Source organism: Mesoplodon bidens, assembly GCF_964165515.1.
Source record: "Mesoplodon bidens genome assembly, chromosome: 6".
Lineage (NCBI taxonomy): Eukaryota > Metazoa > Chordata > Mammalia > Artiodactyla > Ziphiidae > Mesoplodon > Mesoplodon bidens.
The window spans coordinates 69,938,165-69,962,203 of record NC_138162.1 but is presented as its reverse complement, the minus strand read 5'-3'; the positions used below and the strand labels follow the sequence as shown (position 1 = coordinate 69,962,203).

Here is a 24,039-nt window from a genome sequence, read left to right as displayed (position 1 = left end):
GGCCAATCACTTTCTTCTGAAATACCTCCAGTGAAGGTTTGTCCTTCTTTGGACATCTCTGATTTCTAGAAAATCCTTTTATCTATTCCTCTGTCCTGAGCTCCTAGTTTTACTCATCTCAGCTACCTAGAGCAGTCTGATACATCCCCCTTGTATTCAGAAGTCCCCCTTTGATTTACTGTGTCTTACCTTCTCACCTAAACCCTCTCATTCTCTCAGAAATATCAACTGAAGACTGTAGAGAAACATCTACATCCATCCCACCCACTGACTAAAAGCATCACAAGAGAATATAGAAGACTAACTGACTGATTTCTCTTTCACAATAACGAGTTTCCCAGGTGTGCTTTTTAGCTTGAATAATTATGATGAGGGAAAGCTCTTCCTATGCTGTTCAGAACTGACCTGTGATTTATGCTCTAACTCCAATTGGCATGTTGAGTGTATTATGTGCTGCTTTTACTGGCAAGGAAAGCCTGTATACTTGCTCCTACTATAATAATAAAGCCTCCTTTCTTAGTCTATGCTGCAGAAGCAGGCTGAATATGCCTTGGGTTCTAAAGCACCCTATTTATAGCCCCATTGCCAAATAATCTCTACTCATTGCATTGCTGGATTTGCAGGTTCTCGTTCTGCATCTGTGAAAGCAGGCACAGATGCATGCAAGGGGCCTTCCTGGCTGAGGCAGGAAAGGGAAATCTTGGGACTGTCTGCTCCCTAGCTACTTTTTGAGGATAGATTGGGAAATATCCTTGGAGGTTAAACAAAAGTCTTTTCAACTATATCAAAAATGGAGCTGACATTGAATTGAATCACAGAGACCAGGTAGGCTGCGGGTCCACCCAGCGGAGTTCTCACAGGTCAAAGGCTTTCAGTTTTATTACAGACCCTATCTTAATATAAGAACTTGATATCTGTCACAGGTGCACTTCTGAATAAAGTGTTTTTTAGAACAAACCATAATTTGTTATTTCCTTGAATTTATTTGATTTCTCTAAGGAGACTTTATTTTGGAAGCTCACAGAAAATTTATCTTGCAGAAACCTTTTATTCTGCACATCGTCCAGTGATCTGGTTAGAAAGAGGAAGAGCTTGAGAGAACAGTCCTAAGAAATATTTATCTAATGCTGAAGTCCTTTCCTGAAATCCAGGAGAGGTAGAAAGCAATAAAGTACCATCTGGATGCAAACTGGAAGAAAACCTGGGGATAAACCAGCCTGTTGTAGATACAGTGGGAAAATTGGAAGAGAAACTGAGAACCTAGTGGAGAAGTGAGGGTGGGATGGGAAGCAACAGGGAGAAGAAATATTCTGTATCAGGGCTTCATGCCCATGACTTTCTGGCTATAAGAACTGATCCCACATTCCTGCCTTTAAAACTTTGTCTTCAGGCTTCCCTGGTGGCGCAGTGGTTGAGAGTCTGGCTGCTGATGCAGGGGACATGAGTTCGTGCCCCTGTCCGGGAAGACCCCACTTGCCGCGGAGCGGCTGGGCCCGTGAGCCATGGCTACTGAGCCTGTGCATCCGGAGCCTGTGCTCCACAACGGGAGAGGCCACAACAGTGAAAGACCCGTGTACCGCAAAAACAAACAAACAAACAAAAAAAACTTTGTCTTCACTTCCTCCACTTAGAATTCCCTCTTCCCTAGATTTTATCTGTTAAAATACTGTCCATTCTTTAGGACTCACAGTAATGCTGAGATTGGGGGTATCTGTGCATGAGATAAACATTTTCAGTTAAAAGAGATTCTAATCTCAGAGTTGGATGTTTGTCATGACAAGATTAACCTTCCTGATATCACCCTATATATCCCCTGTACCATATCATATTCTATTTGTATCTATCTTAAGGCTCTTGTCACATTCAGTCCTGTATTAGCTATCTTAGTAACCCCTATTATATAAACAGTTCCTTTAAGGCAAGTGCTGCATTTAACTCATCTTTGCATCCCCAGCCAAGCAAAAATGTCTGGTAAATAGCACCCACTTAATGGGTATCTATTGTCAGATTCTCTATAATTTTTAAAACATATCTTCAGGGTGCTTTTTACAGCAGATAATCTGAGTGGTTTAAATGTGGCGATGTCTATCCCTCATGGTGTGATTATCCGGTGAGCTTTTTAAATTCTCATTTCCCATTCTGTTGGGATTAGATTTAAAAACAAACAAACAAAAAAACGATCAGGGGATAGAGCACCAATGCATCCTCAAGGGATTCAGTGAGTATCTATGAGATGTGGGTAAAAGTTAAGGATGGTATCAAACGATAGTATGATCAGAGTAGAAAGCCTGAATTGTACCCTGACCTCAACTATCCTTGGGTATCACTGTAGGGAATAACAGCTAAGTGAGAATCTGGGCACCACTAAGTAAAAGCAGCACAGTTCAAAGCCCTGATTACAGTCTGACTCAAAAAGCCTAGGTGGTACCTTTTACCTTCCTTCCCCTTTACCTCCTGCCACTTCACATCTATATCTTGAGGCTGGCATAATAAGTGTGCTTAAGGAGGGAGATTGAGATGGCTGGACCCCAAGAGAAGCCTTAAATTCACTTACCGAATAGCCACTTGGAGCAGAAAAGGATGTATCTATGGTGAGTGGAGCCTGGGTTCTTGCCTCATAACGCATAGTGGTTGTGCTCACTAGAAATTATGGCCTTAGCAGAACTTTTTATGTACTAATGGAACTAAGATAACTAATACAGGGTCTAATGTGGCAAGAGCCTTAAGAGAGATACAAATGGAATGATAGAAGGGGATATGGAGGGTGAGCTCACAAAGGCTTATCTTGGCATGATTACTTGTGGGTACAACCACGGTCAAGTTAGCAACACTTTCTCCCCTATCATGGCCTAGAGATGATGGGGCAGAGGCCACCCTGGTGGAGGGAGGGAGAGGACTGAAAGTTCTCCTTTGCTGATGATAGTTTTGTGATTGCAGCAATTCTGAGCAAGAATTTGGGGGTCTTTCCATTGGTTCATTCATGCCACTTCTGTTATGAATTCCTCCCATGGCACCTGATTAACTTCATGATGAAAACCAACTCTTCAGCACATGGTCCCTCAATCATTGCTAGTACTGCCTCTTCCCATGCAGCCCTGATGACAAAGCTCTTGTCATTTCCTTAACCTCATGTGCTAATATTTGCCCTTTAGTGCACTATTCTCTGCCCATAATGTGCTCCCCAAACTTACCCAACTGATGTAATCCTACTCATCTTTCAAGATGCAGTGCAACTTTGCAGAGGACAAGATGTCTGAGCTGACTTTCCTGTGTAGAACTGAGTTATTCAAGGGCAACCTACTTCATGTTGCTCTGATGCAATGATGTGTTGATATAAGTTTCCCTTTGTAGTCTGGAAGCACCTTGAGGATAGGGATATTATGGTCTTTTCAGGGTCCGTCAAATGCCAATTTTTTGCCCAGTATTAAGGAAAAGAGATGAGTGTTTGTTAAATAGCTGAATAAATGAAAGAAGGAAGGAAGGAATAAACAGTCCAGACTTTATCTGGACTTTATCAATAATCACAAGCCCCTCGCTAATATCATCAGGTAGAGTATGCAGTTGGAATGCCAAGATGATCTTTGTTAGCTCAAAACTTATTTTCTTAGTTCAGAACATTTCAAATGGGAAGTAGAAGAATTGTGTGTTCTTACTGAATATGTTGAAAAATATTTTCAGTGTTACACATTACTGTGTTGGTGTAAATGAGCAGAAGTTCATCCTTCCTATGTTTTACTTTCCTTACTAGACAGAAAACAAGTATTCTTAGTTATTATTTACTTTGTCCTTAGTCTGTGCCATCTCTTTTACTCCTTACAAAAACTTCCTAAGAGAAGTATTATCCCTATTTTTTAGAGGAGGTAACAGGCTTTGAAAAGTTAATTGCCCACGTCATGCAGCTACTAAGTGGAGGAGCCTAGATGCACAGAAGCCTGATTGACCTGCTCTAAATCCCACGTCTCCTACACATAACTGTCTTTTGAAGGTTAAATGCAGTTCCATAGGGTTCCCTCTAGCCTTGTTTCGCTCAATCTTGGATTTTGTTCCTTCTTGGCAACTGAGTCCAACATGTTTCAGATGATTATTAACTTTTGAAAAAATGACAAGATATATTTTTAATGATAAAATTGTCAATGTATGTTTCCATTCAAGAGATTTTAGGCTATTATAATCCTAGAATCTAGATCTCAATAATATCTATGAGTCATTCTTACTATTTTTCAAATGAGGAAATGAGGCTGAGAGAGATTATGTGACTTGCCCAGATAACAGAGTGAGTGGCAAAGCTGAGTTTAGATACTAGACCTCTGGATTTCCATTTTGTGGTTCTTCAAACTGGGTCTCTTCTTCTGCCTGCAGTCTTCAAAGCTTTCTTCAGTGAATGACCTTCAGCAAGTTATATGATCTTTCTGTGCCAGAGTCTAATTAGTGCTCCAAGAAGGTTGCAGTGGTCCACTTCCCAACATTGTGAGGACAATAATTAATAGCTATAAAACACTCTGCAATACACAGCACTGTCCAAACACCAACATGGCACAACCAAGTCTATTTCACAGTAATTAACTTGGCATTCAATAAGGGAGAAATCAGTAGAGCAATTCCTGGATGACTTTGCAGAAATGACCATTTCTTCTGTATCTTGAAAGAGTGTCCCACAGCCAGGAAAAAGATTCAAACTATGCATATTAATTTATTACAAGATATTTTGTAGATGACTATTGTTTTTCTTCTTTAATATTGTTTTTTAAGACGTGTGTCTTTTTAATGGGAAAGTGGAAATGCTGAGTTTTATCCACAATGAGCATCAATCCTCCGTGAATCATAACTAGTATGCATATTATATAAATTATTTTTAATTTATATAATAAACCTGGAGGGTAGATAATTCAGCTCTTTTTTTTTTTTTTTTTTTTTTTGCGATATGCGGGCCTCTCACTGCTGTGGCCTCTCCCGTTGTGGAGCACAGGCTCTGGACGCGCAGGCTTAGCGGCCATGGCCTACGGGCCCAGCCACTCCGCGGAATGTGGGATCTTCCCAGACCAGGGCACGAACCCTTGTCCCCTGCATCAGCAGGCGGACTCTCAACCACTGCGCCACCAGGGAAGCCCTCATCTCTATTTTATATATGAGAAAATAAAGGTTTAGAAAATTAAGTAGCTTGATTAGGACCAACTCAGCTAATACATGATGAAGGCCGGATTTGAACCCAAATCTGATTCCAGGGTTTTGTTTTTCTTCCTGATACATACTATTGTCGTCATCAATAGGCTTTGCACTTTAAGTTGATTTTCCAGAAATGATATAAATCCAGCTCTGATTCATCTATACTCTCATGCTTCTCTGTCTTGGTAGCCAATGATCCACACTTTCAACTTGCTGGATAGGCTACCAGCACAATCTAGGACCAAGAGACACACTTAAATCCTTCTAACCGATGGGCAGTTCATACCCAAGACTCTATTAACTTTAGTAGCCTAAGCCAGAGTAAAAGTCACTATATCCCATCTAGCTCTTTTATTTCCAGTCCCAGTAGGAAAAATAAATGATAAGAACTGAAGAGACCAAAATAATTTTGGTTTCACTAAACTTTTTTTCATAAAGTCTTTATTATATACACTTTTGTATATATTAATATACATAATGTCAAAGCTGAAGTGGGAGGTCCTTGTCTTTACCCTGAGTCTGAGCAGCTGATGCCCTCCTCAGACTGTGTCTACACACTTCTAAACTGTACTGGTGTAACACACAGATCCTTGAGAAATAAAGAAATATCTTTAAAAATGACAATTAATATGATTAAAGTTTCTGAGTTAAGTGGGTTTTTTTAAACTTTTTATTTTATGTTGGGGTATAGTTGATTTACAATGTATTAGTTTCAGGTGTATGGCAAAGTGATTCAGTTATACGTATACATATATCCATTCTTTTTCAGATCCTTTTCCCATATAGGTTATTACAGAATATTGAGTAGAGTTCCCTGTGTTATACAGTAGGTCCTTGTTGTTTATTTTATACAGAGTAGTATGTATGTGTTAATCCTAAACTCCTAATTTATTCTTTCCCCCCCACCTTTCCCCTTTGGTAATCATAAGGTTTTTTTTTGAAGTCAGTGAGTCTGTTTCTATTTTGTAAATAAGTTCATTTCTATCATTTTTTAAAAATTAGATTCCACATATGAGTGATATCATATATTTGTCTTTCTCTGCCTGACTTACTTCACTTAGTATAATAATTTCTAGGTCCATCCATGTTGCTGCAAATGGCATTATTTCATTCTTTTTTATGGCTGATGAGTAATATTCCATTGTATATTCCATCTTTTTTATCCATTCCTCTGTCGATGGACATTTAGGTTGATTCTATGTATTGGCTGTTGTAAATAATGGTTACACTAAAATTTAACAACAATTATTTCTACATCAAATTTTAGCAACATTGAATAGCTTACTAGGTTATGATGAATGTTCCTTACCCGTGTAAACTTTCTATGGAATTGCTTGTCATTCCTGTAGTCTAAGAGTGGGCTGGATCCTGTACATTGACAAACACTGCTATAATATTCATATTTTGAAAACCAATTTATTTTACACGTGTATATATATAAATAAATAATAGCCATTAATAAATCTTTGTTGACATGCAACAAATAGAGAAAAACACAAGAAAGTAAACATATAGCTCAGAGATTTATCAAAAAACAAATGCCTATGGAACCACATCTAGATCAAGAAATAAAATATTGTCAGCACCCAAGAAGTTTGTTTTCTGCTCTCCTAATCAATGCTTACCTCCTCCCAAGAGGGAACCACTTGAGAATCATATAGTGCATACTTTTTTATGTATGGTATGTTATGTTTGCTTTATGTTATGTTGATCATACTTATTCACTGTATTCCATTGTGCCATTTTACCAAAATATATTTATCCATTTTACTGTGGATAGACATTTATGTTATTTAGAATTTTTGGCTCTATGATTAATGTTTCAATGGACAGAATTTTATTCTGTTCTTAGTCTCTTGCTCACATATGCATGCATTTCTATTTATGATGTAATTACAACCTGTAAAACTACTGGATAAGCTATGTATATATTCCACTTTACTTTGGAATGCTTAACCGTGTTGTACAGCATTTGTAAAATTGCATTCTAAAAAGCAGAGTGTGTGCTCATAATAGGGAATGGCGCAGAATTTCATAGAAGCTTTATATGTGTAAGGACCATTCACTCAGACCTCATGGATTCTCACCAACTTTTAATATTGTTAGCCTTTTTAATATTAGCTGTTCTGGTGCATGCATATTGGTATTGCATTGTGGCTTTAACTTGCATTTCCATGATTATTTATTAAATTAAATAATTTTTCATTTGTTTTGAGCAATTTGGCTACCTTTTTTTTTTTTTTTTTTTTTTTGGTGACATACCTATTTAAGCCTAGTGCCTAATCTTTTCTGGGGGTGGGGGTACCTGCCTTTTTCACATATATTTTTAGGAGTTGGTTATATATTGTGAATATGGACCCTTTGTTACTTATAGTGGTTAATGTTGGTAAGTTCTGAAGTATTATGCTCCTATTCAAATTCCTGATATTGTTTGTCCATCTCTTTTGTTTAAATCATTTTGCTGGGGTTTACCAATATTGTTGTCCTTCAGGGAATCAGCTTTTAACTATAAGTTTTGTTGATACTCCCTATTATGTATTTATTTTAAATTTTACTATTATTTCTTTTCTTTATTATTTCCTTCCTTCTACTTTCTTGGGATAGAATTAACTGTTAATTTTCTAATTTCTAATTAATTTCAAGATCATTGGTTTTCAATCTTTCTTTTTTTCTAACATATGCATTTAAGGCTATAAATTTCTGTCTAAAGCACAGTTTAGCTTTATCCCACAAGTTTTGATATGCAGTATTTCATAATTTTATAGTTATAATTTCTTACTTGCATTGTGATTTCTTCTCTGACCTATTGGCTATTTAGAAGGCTCTTTAATTACCATGCATACATATGGGAATTTTCTAAATATCTTTGATATAGACTTCCGGTTGAACTGTAATGTGGTCAGAGAATGAATATACCCTACATAATTAAAACATGCAAAATTTATTGAGATTTGCTTTATGGTCCAATCCCTAGTCAATTTTGGTAACTATTCCATGTGCTCTTGAAAATGTATTCAATTCTTATTGAATGTATTCTTAAGCTGTTGAATAATCTTTATTCTTAAGTTGTTGAGTAGTGATCTACATAGGTCACTTAGGTTAATTTTGTTAACCAGGTTATTTATATCTTTTATGTCATTACTAAATATTTTTGGTCTGTTCTGAAACAGTAATTTTACCAACTACTGAGAGAAGTGTTTTAAAATCTCCCATTATGATTGTGGATATGTATGTAATTCTATTTATTTCTTCCTATTTTTGTTGTCTCTATTTTGAAGCTGTATGATAAGTGCATACACACAGAATTGTTACGTCTTCCTGGTGCATTGAAGCTTTTTTCATTGTGAATTGACTTATTATTTGCTAATGCTGTGGCTGAAATTAATAGCAGCACAGCATTCTTTTGGCTATGTTTGCATGGCATATTTCTTGATCTTCTTTTACTTTCAGCATTCTTATACTTTTATGAGCACTATATATCTAGACTACAATGTATATTTTTAAGTTGGATATACTACATTTACATTTAATTTAATTTTTGTTTTGTTTAAATCTATCATATTATTATTTTCTTTCTATTTGTCCCACCTGTCCTTGGTTCTTTCCTGAGTTCTTTTTTTTTCTCTCCATTCTTGCCTTTTTAAATTGATTTTTAAAAATTAATCCTTCTTCTCATATATTTTAAAGCACCCCTACTTTAAAGTACTTATTATAAAAATTTTAGAAAAAAGTACAAGATAGTTTTATTACATAGTTATCATTTAGTAAATGATGCATTTCTTTCCAGTCATTTAATTCTTTGTTTTAATATGTGTACATAATTTTATACCTCCTTTTAATGATTTTTCATGTCATAACTTTTTCCCACAAACTACTTAACCACTTAATGGCTAAATTACAATGTATTATTCATGGTATTGTGATGTGTGTGTGTATAAAATTTTACATATATACAATTTCACATATATACATTTTATTTTTAATCATTTCCTATTAGTGAATATTTAGGGTGTTTTCACTTTTATTTTGCTATTACAAATAATGATACAATCTACAATTTCAAATTCATAGTTGTTCCTTACTATACTTATTTCCTTAGAACTTACAGAAACCCTTTTTAAAAATCATAAAGTTAAACACTTTTCAGATTTATAACTTTACAAATTATTATACTTTATCGAAATTCTCTTAACTTATAAAGTCTAATCATAAATATGACTAAGAAAAGAAACTATTAGTGAGTTATTATTAACTAATAATTCCTACATGTGTGTACATGTGTGAAGTGAGCTATTTTGTCATCTTTGGCATTCCAGTCAGACATCTGTTTAATATAATGCATCACAATGATCAGAATATTAAGTATGATTCACCTTGAAATTTTTGTCCTGTTTTTCTGGTTAGGGATTGTGTGCTTACACAATCAATCAATAGGGTGACTGAATCTGTAAAATTAAAGGACAATTTAGGTGGAGAGCAAGAAAGAGGGAGGAAAAAAGAGTCTAATTGTCTATTTAGTATCAAGTTTTCCAAAATACTTTTTGGATAATGGGACTGTTTCATTCCCTCATCATTTCCGTGGCAACATGTAGTTGTAACATTACCCAGCATACCTGTGCTTTGCCTTACCTTAATTCATTAGGTTGATTGGCAGTCAGTTGTTGGTCCTACCATACTCATCACTATTTGGCAAGGTGACAGCTACTGTACATCCTTCTTGATTTGGCAACTCAATGAGCACATTCTCTCCTCCTATCCACAGTTGTGATCCTGAGATGATCACTTACTCCAGGTCATATCAATGGGGGCCGACAAGCATCCATTCTGTTCGGGGATTTCTGTTTGTGCTGTTGGGGAATTAACTCTTCCACTTGCCTGCTTTCTGATGTTATGATCCCAGAGTTTCCACGGACTGCATAGATTGCTTAGAACTGACACTAAGAAAGTAGAAACCAGGATGGGAGAAAGAGAGAGATGCCAAGTGTTGCAGATATCACCTGAGTTCTGAATCCAGTTGTTTCTGAAGATTATATATTTCTACTCTCTCAATATAAGCCCATTCCTGATCTTTAAATATATGAGCCCAAAAACACTTTCCTTGTCTTTTAAGCTGAGTCAGAGTTTCTGTCCCTCACAATAGAAAGTCCTAACTTCATGGATCTCTACTTTCCCTTATAACACTTGTCAGAGTGTAATTTTATCATTATTTATCTAATGCAAGCCTCTCTCCCTAGGCTGCAGTCTCCATAGGAGAAGCAGCAGTATCTCATTTGTTCACAGTAGCATTCCCAATGCCTACAACAGTTCTGACTTATAATATTGAATGACTGAATAAACAATCCAAGCCAAGTATTTTCTTAGCCATGTTCCCAGAGTTTTTATGTACCTGAGAGATGCCAGTTGTTTCAAGATGATAATACTTATATACATTCTAATGCACTTATTTGTATATAGTAGTCATCATGAAGAATTAAAGATTGCCCACGATCTCTAGTTTGAATGATACCAAGGCTTCTTTCTTTGCTGTGTGAACTTGGGCAAACCATTTCTTTAAGCCTCAGTTTGCTTACCAGTGAAAGGTGCTCACCTCAAGGCAGGCACCTGTAGATAGCAGCCTCTTGGTAAGTAGAATTACTATTAGTATAAAGGAACTAACCAGATAACCAGGGGGGAAGAGGGAACATACATAGTTCAAAACCAAAGTGCTTGAGTGGACAAAAGCAAAGGCCAGGGCTGCATAACACTGACATTTTTATTAGAATTCATTTGTAACAAATGGAACTTGTGTCAGCAAAGAACTGATTTTCATACAGACTTCTTTCGCCACCAATGTAACGAAGTAAGAAAATAAAAAGCACGCCTTTCATTCTGTAAAACATTTACGCGTACTACTAATTAGAGGTAATTGTATTTTTTTAACAAGCCATTTTACAATTTTTTTTTAATTTTTCAGTCTATGCATCCAAAACGAGAGCAAAGAACACAACTGTTATTATCTTTGTAAAGACACTCCAAGCTTGGATGGCAAAGCCACGTAACAGATGGATAGGATGGATCTGTAGCCTTCTGATCTCTGCTGGAGTATCAGGGCACCCATAAACCCAAAGGAAACTAAAATCCAAAATAGGAAAAAGAAAAGGTAATTAAAAATTTAAAAAAGGCCTAAAGCAAAGCGAAACCAAACCAAACCAAACCAAACCAAAAACAAAACCAGGAAAGAAAAAAATCTGTACGTTACTGCAGAATTTTTCCTATCCTGTTTCTATGTTGGGTTATTTACATACACACAAACGAATTTCTGAAGCAGTTTCTTACAGATGGGTTCAAGTAATAACATTATTGGGTGTAGAATCAATAGGGCAGTGCATAGTATAAAGGTATAGAAAGTGCAAAGTTCCCTAGAGGCCCTTCCCTCCCCTGGCTGTCCTCGCCATTGTCTAACCATGCAAATCATTTTTAAAAAAGAGCTAAAATAAAGTTCTGTACAAATCACTTTTTATATATTTTGATTTTTTTTACCTTTGTAACTAATTACAAAATTATACATAACTACACGTACATAGGTAAATAATAGCACCGTACTGGTTATGATGATGAAAATAATTGGAAACTTGAAAGTTTATGGTAATGGTAGATAAAGATGTTTACCTGGGAAAAGAAGATAGAATGGTTGTACAGAAAAGCAGAGTGGAATGCACATCAATGACAGTAAGGGAGTTAGCTCTCAGAACAGCTCCTGAACAGTAAGATATCTGGAATAGTCTCCTCCTCGCTTGTCTATGGTATGCATCCCGTTCATTTTCTTCTTGTGATTATTCTCCCCTTTCCCTTTGCCAAATGGGCAGTTTTGGTTTCAGGGAGAGAAACTGCTCATTGGCCAGTTGTTCTGATGTGCAATACACCATTGGATTCTACCTGTCCAACATGGCATGTCTGCATGATGCAATGTCTGTCTGACCCCCTTTGTTTCACTAAATGAAAATCATAGCACTGAGTAATCTGGCACTTGGATAAATCTCCAAAAGATACAAACTAAAAGAAAACAACAACAGACCCACATAGTGCACATTCTTCTCTTGTTCTGATGTAGGTTAGAGAGTCTCATTCTGAGGTAGCCTTCTAGATACTTATTATTATTTTTTTTTAGTATTATAGTTTTTCTTTTTTTTTTTCTTTCTTTTCTTTTTTTTTTTTTACAAAAGTGCTCAAATATGATGCTTGCAAGTGTTTGGTCTCTTGGATTTCATTCTGCCAGTGATGGGAAAATGTAGAAAACAAAAATCCTTCCATGCAGAATATCAATGAAGCTAACATTAAACCAAAATATTTTACCAAAACTCTTTAATAAGAGTTCCTTAGATATTCTGAGTGTTCTTTAAAATCGTGTAACATATGGCAAACTCATGCCATTGTCCATGGCTTCCTATAGAAATTATGTTGAAAAATTTGGGGGGGATATATATATATACATATATATATATATTTTTTTTTTAATTTCTCCTTTTAGAAAAATCCTAATGAAATAGTAAATATGTTCAAAGTTGACAATCATGTTTGTTAATAAATTAAGTTTGGTGCAGTTACTGAATGTTCCAGAGCAGATTTGGAAGGGATTACAAATAAAACAAGTAGCTTTTCCTGATGTTGACAATTATGAAAGGAAGAAGGGCCCTGATTATCCAAGTGCTTTGGGCTGGTACAATCACTAACATCCCCGACTTGGTTGAAAACTAGGAATGCATATTATTCAAAGAGTTTTTGTACATGTGGTAAACAGATAATGCTTTAATTGGAAGAGAAACACATACGAACAAATAATGAAAATATGAACCAAAAGCTGAAAAGAAATGCTATTAAAATAGGCATCAATTATAAGGCACTCTAAATGCAAAACTAAAACCAAAAGGAAACAAAGTACAGCACTTCCCAGGAATGCTGTATGCCACAAAAAATGTTTCTGACTGAACAGAGTAACATGAGTTTGGCTTTGCCCCTGTTACATATCATAAATGCAAATTTCATAGCACATACTATAGACAATATACAATTGAATACACTGTTTTTTAAACATTTTGATAGCTGATATATTACAACATTCTCTCCTCCTAAAGGGATATGCACTGACCTTTCCCACATGCACACCTCTTAGATATTTAATAATGTTTTATTGCACTAGAGTGTTAGAAACATTGAAGTTTGTTGGAAGCCTGGCTAACAAAATAGTATTTGTGAATATGATTGGGGGGTGGGGGAGATTGGGTAGGAAATTAAGGGGGTGAGGTTTGACAATCACTGATGTGCATTCCTCATTTCCCTTAAAAATTAAAATTTTGTGATATTGAGAAATATCAGTATGTCATAAAATTAATAACAAATTGAAAAAGATGTTACAATAGCTTCTCTACCTTAAAAAATTTGAAAACTAAATCATGGAAGAACTGAATGATAGCTATATCTATCTTTTTGTGTGGACACACTATCTATATATACATAGACACCCCTACAAAATACGGATATATATGTATATATGTTAGCAGCAACTTTATACTTTGCGCCTCCCTGTTGATTCCAAAGAACAAAACAAAGTTCTCTTTGATTATTTGAAGAAAATGGGTACTTTCTCAGCAACGAAAACCAGACAGAAGTGTAAAAGTAATACCAGACGAGACCGATACTGTAGATTAAGAGTATTGCACAAAAATGTGCAAATTTTCCAATTATTTGATATTTCTACAGCAAGGTATCACAGATAACAGTTCTACAGCTTAAAAAAACCTACAATTTGGAAATAAAAAATGAAGAGTTATGTAACTTTTTTAAAATTCACTTTATCGAATGATACATTTCGTTAAAAAAAAAGTTTACACAGTTAAAAATGAAGCACAGGTCAGCAATATCTTTACAATACTAAAAAACTAAATCAAAGATTTTCTTTTTAAACATTCCCCACCCCCTTTCCCCCTAAAATGTTATCATGAGTAGTATGGTGGGAAGGGGCGATGTCAAAGCAGAGTCCATTTTGTCATGAGAAGCCAGCAAAAATCTTGCCCTGAACTGCTGCACTCAGGCCATTTCTCTTTGCACCCATCAAGCAATCCTGAACAAGATGGCGGTTCTTTGCTGTGATTTCTTCTTCCCTTTATTTTGAATCCTTGAGGTATCTGTAAATAAAATCCTTCAGATGCCTCATCAGTCAGGACTCTCTTTATTATTTTTCAGGTTAGATTATTAAACTGTGAATTCTTGGTCCACCCGGAAGAGTTTGTTTTTTTAAATTTGTTTTGTGTGATAGTCCCACTAAGTGGTTGTTAGCTAGAAGTTAAGAAGGACTTCTCAAATGCCCTGTATGGCTCAGAAGAGACTCCATGGATACTGAAGGGCTTGCAGTAAAAATCCAAAGTGGGTCAGGGGTTTCTACGTTGCATAGTGATCAAAGCTGCCCAGGTACTCTAGTGCGGCTCGATAGCAAAACTGATACTGATCCTGCCGGAGACAAAGCATGGGGAGAAAGAAAAGGGGCCATGAGTACATTTTAACAGAAAAGTGGAAATCAATGTTGGAAGACAAAGTTACATCTAGACGGGGGCAAAATCACTGCTTTCGTCAGTCAGTTCAATCCAATGACCAATTGTTTTGTTTTGAGCAAAGAACCATTAGCCACATGGGGTACTTATTAACTTCACCACTTAATTCAACTAAAATAGTCTCCTAATTCCAAAGTAGTAACAGCTCCTGTGAACATTATCTTCCAGACATACGTGAACTGTTCTCCAAGGATAGTACCAGACAATTACCACCAACAAAACATGGGAACTCCTTATATGTCACAGCCGTCTTTTAAAATTATCTAGTTATTTGAGGTAAGTAATTTTCAGTTTGCATATTTAAGAGAGGCCTATGCAGACACATATTGTCCTGAGGAAAATGTGGTTTCATTTATCTTCTGGGCTGTTGCCAAAAACATTTGAATTAAAAAAAAAATCTTATCAGACAGTAGACCTTGTTGCCTGCAATCAGAATTATTCTCCATTGTTTCTGATGTGTTTATATAAGTGAGGGAAGTGGCCAAAAGGTATCATTGTGATGAACATCAGGCACACAAAGCCGAATACGCAGGGCACTGAACTTTTAGGCTTTTCATCCCTTGAAAATGGCATCACAAGACTGGCTGCCCATGTCAAAAAATACCTGTGCCATCTGGCCAAAACATTTGGCCTAAAACAGCATGAAACATGTCCTTTTTCAGACAGGGAAGAACACTGTCAAATGGGAATAAGTGGGGGCGTTATAAGATAGAAAAATTATAATTTACAGATGAGAAGGGGTGAGAAAAAGTAGGATTTTTCCCGTAAAAGAAACTTATTTTCAGTAGCCAATGGGGCTGAAAGTAGATAGTTTCCATTTTGCTTAAATGTGCATTTTTCTACCATAAAAATGGTAATGCAAAATAAATGGAGTTTGCTTTCCTATCTTGTCACAGTAAGTTGCTTGGCTAAGTGTTAAGGCTTTTTAAACGTCCAAATTTCCCTCGTCACCCCCAACACCCATTAAGTTTGTCAGGCTGACATAATGTTTTGAGTATTGCAAGCCAAATGCTTGCGCTATTTTGAAATCAAAGTCTGGAAGATACTGTGGGTTATGAATTTAGGAATACATATAAATTGTATAATTTGGTGGCCTTTTGAGAAACAGAAACACTATCTATCACTTATATTATCCTTAAAATGAAGTCAGTAGGTCAGACTGGCTAAATCATGAACTCCTATTATTCTGAAAAATACCAGAATTTTCATATCAGTTCTTGGAGTAGAAAATGGAAGGCTAATTTCTCTAGTGCATATCCAGGATGTATTATTTAAAAATACTATTATTAAGAAATGAAATATAGAGCAGTTGATAATACCTAGGCATATAGAAGGAGAATGGAGGCATAAAATGGGCCAAGGGTCTATTATCTACCAGGTATATTATCTACCATTGGGCTTTTTACATATATTAAATTCGTGCAATGTATATCACATTAATGTATATACATATAATGAGTTATATGAAATTGCCATTTTTATAGGCCCCAGAGAGTGACAGTTTAACATGGTTCAATCTAATACATCATCTTAGATAACTTCCAAACCAGCTCTAAGACATTGATACTGTCACTCCCATTTACAAAGGGGGAAAATGAGGTTCAAAAATGTTAAACAACTGGATGCTTTTCCTACAGTTTCTTCCTGCATTTTGCCTCTGGTGTTGAGAGTCTCTGGACTCTAGGAGATCTGGGCAAACAAAATGTATTATTTGGTTCTTGAGATGTGACAAACAAACTCCTGGAGATTTTTCTCACCTCTGTCTGCACCATGGCTGGTCGTTGCGTTCTTAACATTTTGACAGTCTGGAAGATATCTACTACTCCTTCATATCTCATTCTTTCCAAAACAATGCTTAGTGTTATGAAGACTCCAGTTCTTCCAACGCCCGCACTGTCATAATAACATAGACAACATTACTGGATGAGACACTCACGGTCTTGGCCACATTTGCTTGGAGGTGGACGTATGTCCAACCGCTTCCATATTACATTGGGTTCTTCTACAGCAATGTTCAGGAAAATGTGGTGTTGGGTTCATGCAATGATTACTCTTAAGACAGTGTGCCATGATAACAGGTGAGAATGAATGTGGAGTAATTAGGATTAAGTCTTATAAAATATAATAACCTTCCAACTGGGATTATATGACAAAATATAATAACCTTTCAACTGGGATTATATGTCATTTTGGAAAGGCCCAGGAAACATAAAATAAATGGATAAAAGGAATGGTAAATAAAATATAGATTTATACTCTTCATGAAGATCCTGAAATTGTAGACTTTGCCTGCTTAATATTTTTAAAGTATGAAATAATTCATTTTTTTTTGAATTTTAGAATTTTATTTATTTTTTATACTGCTGGTTCTTATTAGTTATCTATTTTATACATATTAGTGTATACATGTCAATCCCAATAGCCCAATTCATCATGCCACCACCACTGCTGCCCCCGCCACTTTCCCCCCTTGGTGTTCATACGTTTGTTCTCTACATTTGAAATAATTCAGATAAGGTAAGACAAACTGGGTGCCTTCAAATTTTCTTGTAGTCACTTAAGAATCTGTGCAACATGTCCCATCACCTAGACGTATAAATAAATATGAAGGTATATAGACTATTCAAATTCAGACATCAGTTTTGACATGAGAAAGGAGATTCTATCAATATAACAGGATTTTTGACATGGGATCCTCATTTAGTCTTTGGAAGGGTCTATGAATATCTTATATGTATGGACTGTGTAAATACATATATATATTTTCTGTTTCTGAAACTTACAACTTTAACAGGTTATCAAAGGTGTCTCTAAACTGGAAAAAAATCAAAAAAGAAGAAGAAGAAAAAAAAGGTGGTTAAGAGCCACTGAGCTATACACTTATCTACTATTTTTAGAAGTTCAGTAGCTAAAACACCAGGATTCTTTCCACCATGTTAGCAAGGTTTTGAGTTTCTGTTTTCTTTATTGTTTTAAGATGATTCCAGAATTGTAACAGCAGCAAGAGAAGAAAATTAATTCATAGCTTTTGTGCTCTTAAGAAGTAGGAAAGCATCTGGAGGTTTAGGTAATGAGGAAAAGAGTGAATAATCTGAAAAATCCCTACATTTTTGGCTCCTAATTAAGCAGCATGTGTAATGCTTGGGTGCAGGCTGTAGAAAATGGATGGATTCATTTACTTGGGGATGTAGTTGATATATAAATAGTGTGTCCCTTTATAAACTGGGTTTTCTAAAGAGTCCTAACAGAAATGTAAGTGAAGCTTTAAAATCCATAGGCAGGTTTTACGAAGTGACTAAGGATAACCAGGCGCAGTCAAGGCTCTCTGTTAAGCTGGAGTAGATGACCTTGAAGGTCCCTTTCAACCTTGAAAGTCTCTCTTAATCCTGAGAGACTGTGATTTATGATCTTTTTGTTGAATGGTCCAGGTACTCCAGAGTCTATCTTACCTTGATTTGATTGCTCAAATGTAACGAAAATATAGGGTCTCTGGCTTTCTACTAGGTGCTTTCAAGAAAATAAGAGACACTGGCCTTATAACTTCCAAATTTATTGACTTTATCATGTTTTTAATAAGCTATAAATGAGTGGTATTTTTAAAATATTCCCAGATAAGAGAAGATATCTGGACGTCTTTAAGATATATGAATAACGTGTCATAGTATATAAAGGAGTCTTTGTATATACTCTATATACAAATAATTTTGTGACAAAAGCAATGAAAAGAGACACATGCATACACACACTTATTTATACTTGTGGGAATGCCTGAAGTTAAAGAAAAATGTGTTGAACATATTCTTTTCTTTATAGCTTGTACTGGAAAATTTGGATTAGGATTTGGGCAAATTATGTGGAAAATTAAGGGGGATATCCAGGTAATTCAAGTCCAATATATACCACCCACTTTGTCTGAATATCGAGTCCATGCATCATTTCCTACATGCTCTTTCGTGGTCTAGAGCAAAGAATTTTGGATAAACTCAACACACAGCAAATGTGTATAAATAAGGTCTGCTTCTCATATAATAGCACACTGTGTGTCCCAGAAGGGGTCTTGGAGATCAGCTGAGAAAACTGAGGTCTAGAGAAATTTCCCTACTGTCACAGAGCTACATGATGATAGAAGTGGGACTAGAGCTCAGATGTTTTGAATCCCATGTCTAATATTTCTCCTGTTTTGAGACCTATCTCCCATATCACTAAGAACTGTAGTTTGGGATTTTGGGGGGGAAGCAAAGTAAATTTTTTAATAAACTCTTTCAGGATTTTGACCATAAAGAGATTACAAACTGAAACTAAAAAAAATTAGGTGAATTCCTTTTGCTAGAAGGTTTTTGCATAGTAACTTCCAAAAGCACTAAATTTATGGTGAGTGTCCTTTCTGAACGGTTTACTTGCTATTTCTATTAGCTTCAATGACTTGAATTATAAAATGCTGTGGAAACTACTGAAAATAATTAACTTGAAGGTGCTTCATTTTCTGATATAGCAACAATTTTCAAGCAAATTGCATTCTAATCACTTACTGACTGAAAATAATTAGTATTGTTATTAAGGCTTAATAATTATTTATGGTTTTCTCAAGAAGGCAAACACAGGAGAAAGATACAGAAAGATAGTTATCAGGGTAATGCTATGAAAGCAAAACAAGTAAGGAATAATAAACTGAACAAATTATCACTCGGTGATGTACAAACAATTCCTGTTACGGTAAAACAGGCAAGGAAAACACAGTTTGGTTCTTTGTTACAAGAGGCAAAATTTGAAGATAAAAATCTTCCTCTGATTATTTTCACTTTGTGGAAAGAAAGAGAAATGAGTCCTTGCTTTAGGGTTTACAACACATTTCTGAGAAAAATAAAAATAAAATTTCAGTTATGCAGATTCACAATAAATTGGTACCAACAATGAATAGACAACAGTACATATTTTCAAAGTTATTGCATTCAGCACAAATGGAAACTCATCATTCCTGATTCTCACCTGCAATGGACTGAAATGGGTCCATCTTGGCCAAACTGCTCTTTTGTTTTATGGACTTGGCCAATGAAGTCAATAAATCCTTCTCCAGACTTTGGCACTCCTTGCTCTGGCCAGTCAGTGAACTGGAACTGCCTCACGGTTCGGGACTGCCCGTCCTTTAGAGAGAAAGCCACGTATCCAACCGCAAAGGAGGACGCCAGGAGGATTCGGCCAGTGCACAGACCACAACAGCAGGCATGATTTTTTCCAAAAAAGGAAAAAAAAAGGGAAGTAAAAGTTAGAAACATGTTTAACTAGAAAATTAGTCAGTATCTTACCTGCTATTAACACTGTCTACATTCACATATATTTAAATTGCAAATTTATTAACGCTCACAATGCCCATTAAAAACCTGAGCTTTCATAAAAAGCCACCTAGTTCCCATATTAGTAAATGCTCTGAGCCCCAAAGTTTGCCTTCAAAACCAAAGTGGAACATATACACTCCATTTCAAAATTTTCAGAATCCAATAACTTCTTAATACTGAAAGGAACATCCAGGCATGTCATCCAGACCAGAGATTTTGCTATTGTCATGATACCTTCACATTTGCTGTGTTTGCTTATTTGCAACATTGTCAAATGACAAATAGTGACACTGAAAGGATCTGATGCAAATTGGGTAGCTGTTGTTAACCTGGATGCCCCACACGTCTCAGAGGTATACTGTTTCTAGCCAAGGCAGTATACACAGCGTGTACCAGGCGACTGTGCTGTTGAGCAGGAAGTGACGTGACCCTCAAGGAGATAGGAGAGATTATTAGTAAATAAATGCTGTTTTCTGAAAAAGGACTCTTCCTGGCTGACCACAGGAACTGAGGTGTCTGTGCAGGGCTTTAACACAGACAAACCAAAAGCTAGATACAGGAGCAGTCTATCTTTCCTACAGTGATTAGGCAAAATTACTCTGATTCATGAAGTATAAATGGTTTCAAAAGAAGACACTAAGGGACTTCTGATTCCTTCTGGAATTGTACAGTGTTTTTGGAAGCACAACAAATGCAGAAGGGACCCTGTGTTTACAGAAGCAGGAATAACGATTATGACCATCAACTTTCTTCCCTGAATCAACAGAGAGAGAGAGAATACAAATTCCAAGTTTACAGGGGCTGATTCTATTTGAGGAGCCCCTGCTCCTAGTTAAGGCTTCAATTTGGTCCTCCTTTCCACTTTTGTAACAACTCTCTCCACATTAAAGTCCTTTTGGATACAGATGTGCAAGTTCCCAAGATTCTGGTTAAGTAGACAGAGACCCAGTCTTTCTCATTCAGTTATATGGAGAAGAGGGGATGGCCCAACTCGAGATGGACACATATCAACCAGCCTGATGGTTTCCATACGAACAGGGCATATTCCTGACTGGAATCATTTGGGAATCGAAATAAATTGGGAGATCACATCACATCAAGTTTGTGAGAATACTGAGGAATATGAAAGTAACTGCTTGGCCCCATAACAAACTTATGGATGGTTACCATGGAAGCATGATTTACTTCCTTCTGATTCTAGAAAAGGTTTGAAAAGCACAGGAAGGGAAGCCAGAGGCTAGGTAATACAGATTTGTCTTCCTCTGATTGTCCTGGGGATTTCATTTCTGACCATAGTTGTTTTTAACAGCATGTGTACAAACCTTTACGATTTGGAGGAGAGACCACCTGACTCCACTTAAAGGTTACCTGTTTAACAATACTGTATTCTCAAGTGCCAACTTGCTTTCTAAACTGGGAAGTTGAGATTAGAAACATACTAGGAGCACAAACAGCAAATGCTATGGCAGCTAAGAAAATTATGCAATCACAGAGAGGCTTCAAAACAAAACATATGAACAAGTTCCTGCTTCAGTGTTTCTTGTCTCTGCCATTTGCAGAGCCTGACTCCTACACTTTGTCATCAGAAATGGTTGGTGAGTTTGCTTGGAATGCACTCAGTTTTCACTCACATATCTAGCTTCAAATTCTGAAAGGGCATGCTTTTTCCTTTTTTTTTTTTTTTAAACAATGGGTCACCAAGGCATGCTTGCTTGGGCAACTCAAAACGAGATCTAGGGACTTAACTGCTGTCTTGAGTATAGTGACCTTCAGAGTAGTTAAGACTTCAGACTTTCTGGGATCAACAGGTCTGTCACCTGGGCCAAGCAGCCTGCTAACCAATTTCTCTTTCACTTTAGGTCAACAGCCAGGGCCAGGCTTTGGGGATTAGTAGACAATCTCTAAACATGAGTCTTGGTTGAGAAAGCTGCTTTCCAACAAAAACAGTGGATAAAGTAAATAGCTCTACCCTACAGTTTTATTCAACCCACCCACTGTGACAGTTCCAAAAACAAAGCAGGGCTTTGGACTAACCCCACTCTCTTCTAAGATGTGTTTGTAATCATGGTTTGAAAGTGGCCAAAGGCAAGGATATTAAAGTTTATGCATAGAACATCTTACATCAGGGCTGAACCTTGCACTCAGCAATCTAGATAAGAAATGCAGAATGAAAATTAGCCAACAAGGGTCGTGGGTGCACAGCTCTCGTGGACAGACACATTAGCACACCGAGGAATAAACCATGCCAGGAATCAAATTAGAATGTGTAAAGCTTGTCAGATTCTTCTAAAGAATGCCATTTGCTCAGCAATTTTAAAATCATACCAAATTAACCTCCAAGCCAACATGACCTAAAGGGCTTAGCAAAACAACAACATATTTACAGCCTCAAGTAATGAAGAAGTCAAAAAAGCTCCAAAGAGAATAAGCTGAGGAGGTGAATGTAAGCACAGCCAACCAATCAATAAATGCTTCCCGGCACACACACTCACCAAGCACGTCCCCAAAGTTGGGCTGCCAGATGCTACATTTGAATGTGAGCCAAGCCTGGGTTTGTGAGAAACCTTACAGGACAGGAAAAGTTACTCTTATATTTAAAAAAAAAAAAAATCCTCCAGGATGAGTGACTTCTTTTCACTTTGGGAGTATGGTCACTTGGCAAATATTTCTCCCAGGGATGTATTTTAGACTACTTTTCAGTTAATGGTTAAAAGCATAAGACTGTGCCAACTTACCCTGGCATCTGTGACCTTGAATTCTCTTAGTATATATTGTGGCATGTTGTACTCAGCCATGGGATCTACAACAAAGTACTGGTATCTTGCAGATCGTTCTGCTGGCCAGTACTGGTGACATTTCTCCTAAAAAAAAAAAAAAAATTAATGTCAAGCTACGTAAAGTGTAAATAAAGTTTTGTTTATCATGTATCTATATATTTAATGTTTTTCTTTCACTAATACAGTTTTAGAATTTAAGGTGATTCCAATCGCATATGACTCATTTTCTCTTTGAAACCATAGGTTCCCTGAGGATAGGGAAATCATGTGGTTCAATATTTGTGCATGTTATCAAGCATAGTACTCGGCATACAGTAGGTGCTTAATACACATCAGTTGACTGAATTCTTCAATAGGGTAAGCATCTTCATACTTACAAGTCAGACAATTAATTACATCAGTCCTCGGACATAATGCTAGTCATGTTAATCATGCATTGATCAACACTGTGTTTTGGAATGAAGAGAACCATCAAGTGTGAACACAGAAAGAAACCTCTGAATAGACCTGGTCCAATCTCTGTCAGCTGAGGAACCTGGAGCCCAGGCAGTTTTAATGACTTCAATAACTAAATCAGAAAAGTCAAGTTACTTTCCTTGTTTGGTATTTTTTCACTCTCTCTGTGGGCTCTAAAAAGTTGGGTTTTGGATGCATCTCTACCATTGAGTTTATACGAAGACGAGAAAGAAAACATCTCAAGCACATATGGCAGAATGCTTGTATCTACTGAATCTAAGTGGTAGGTCCTTAGGTGTCTCTAATGCTATTTTATATATTTTTCAGAAGAATCATTTTTTAAAAGTAAACCTGAGGTTACCAGATTATATCCTTAGAAAAACTACGTAACTTTCCAACAGTTTAATGGGAGTGGAAGATGAGAAGGTAAAAACTTGCTTCAGAGATGAAAAAAAGTCAAGTTCCTTCATACAGAGTAATGATGGCACACAAGCTCTAGCTTGTCCAGAGTGAAAGGAAGTAAGAACACATTGAGAGTCAAAACAAGTCAGACGTATTTGTCTCTATGATTGTGTTTCACTGGAACAAAGTACCAGTTCTTTCTTCAAAACATACAAATGAAAGAACTTGATACGGCTTTGCAAGTTAAAATTCAACACAGTAACGAATGGCCCAGAACATGTCCGGAGTACTCTGTGTTTCAAAGAAATGACGCTGGCACTTGGG

General features: G+C 36.4%; 1 protein-coding gene across 4 annotated transcripts in view; it reads right to left on the bottom strand.

Moving 5' to 3' along the window:
• Positions 1–12,928: 12,928 nt before the first annotated feature.
• PTPRD (protein tyrosine phosphatase receptor type D) overlaps positions 12,929–24,039 on the bottom strand; it is a 2,148,730-nt gene continuing 2,137,619 nt past the window's right edge. For all 4 annotated transcript variants that reach the window (XM_081238160.1, XM_081238163.1, XM_081238162.1 and 1 more), the window contains 4 exons: positions 22,816–22,941; positions 19,734–19,888; positions 16,505–16,640; positions 12,929–14,646 (listed from right to left, as the gene is read on the bottom strand). In XM_081238160.1, coding sequence (XP_081094286.1) covers positions 14,578–14,646; positions 16,505–16,640; positions 19,734–19,888; positions 22,816–22,941 — 486 coding nt within the window. In that variant the 3' untranslated portion in view covers positions 12,929–14,577. The remainder of the gene's footprint in view (positions 14,647–16,504; positions 16,641–19,733; positions 19,889–22,815; positions 22,942–24,039) is intronic.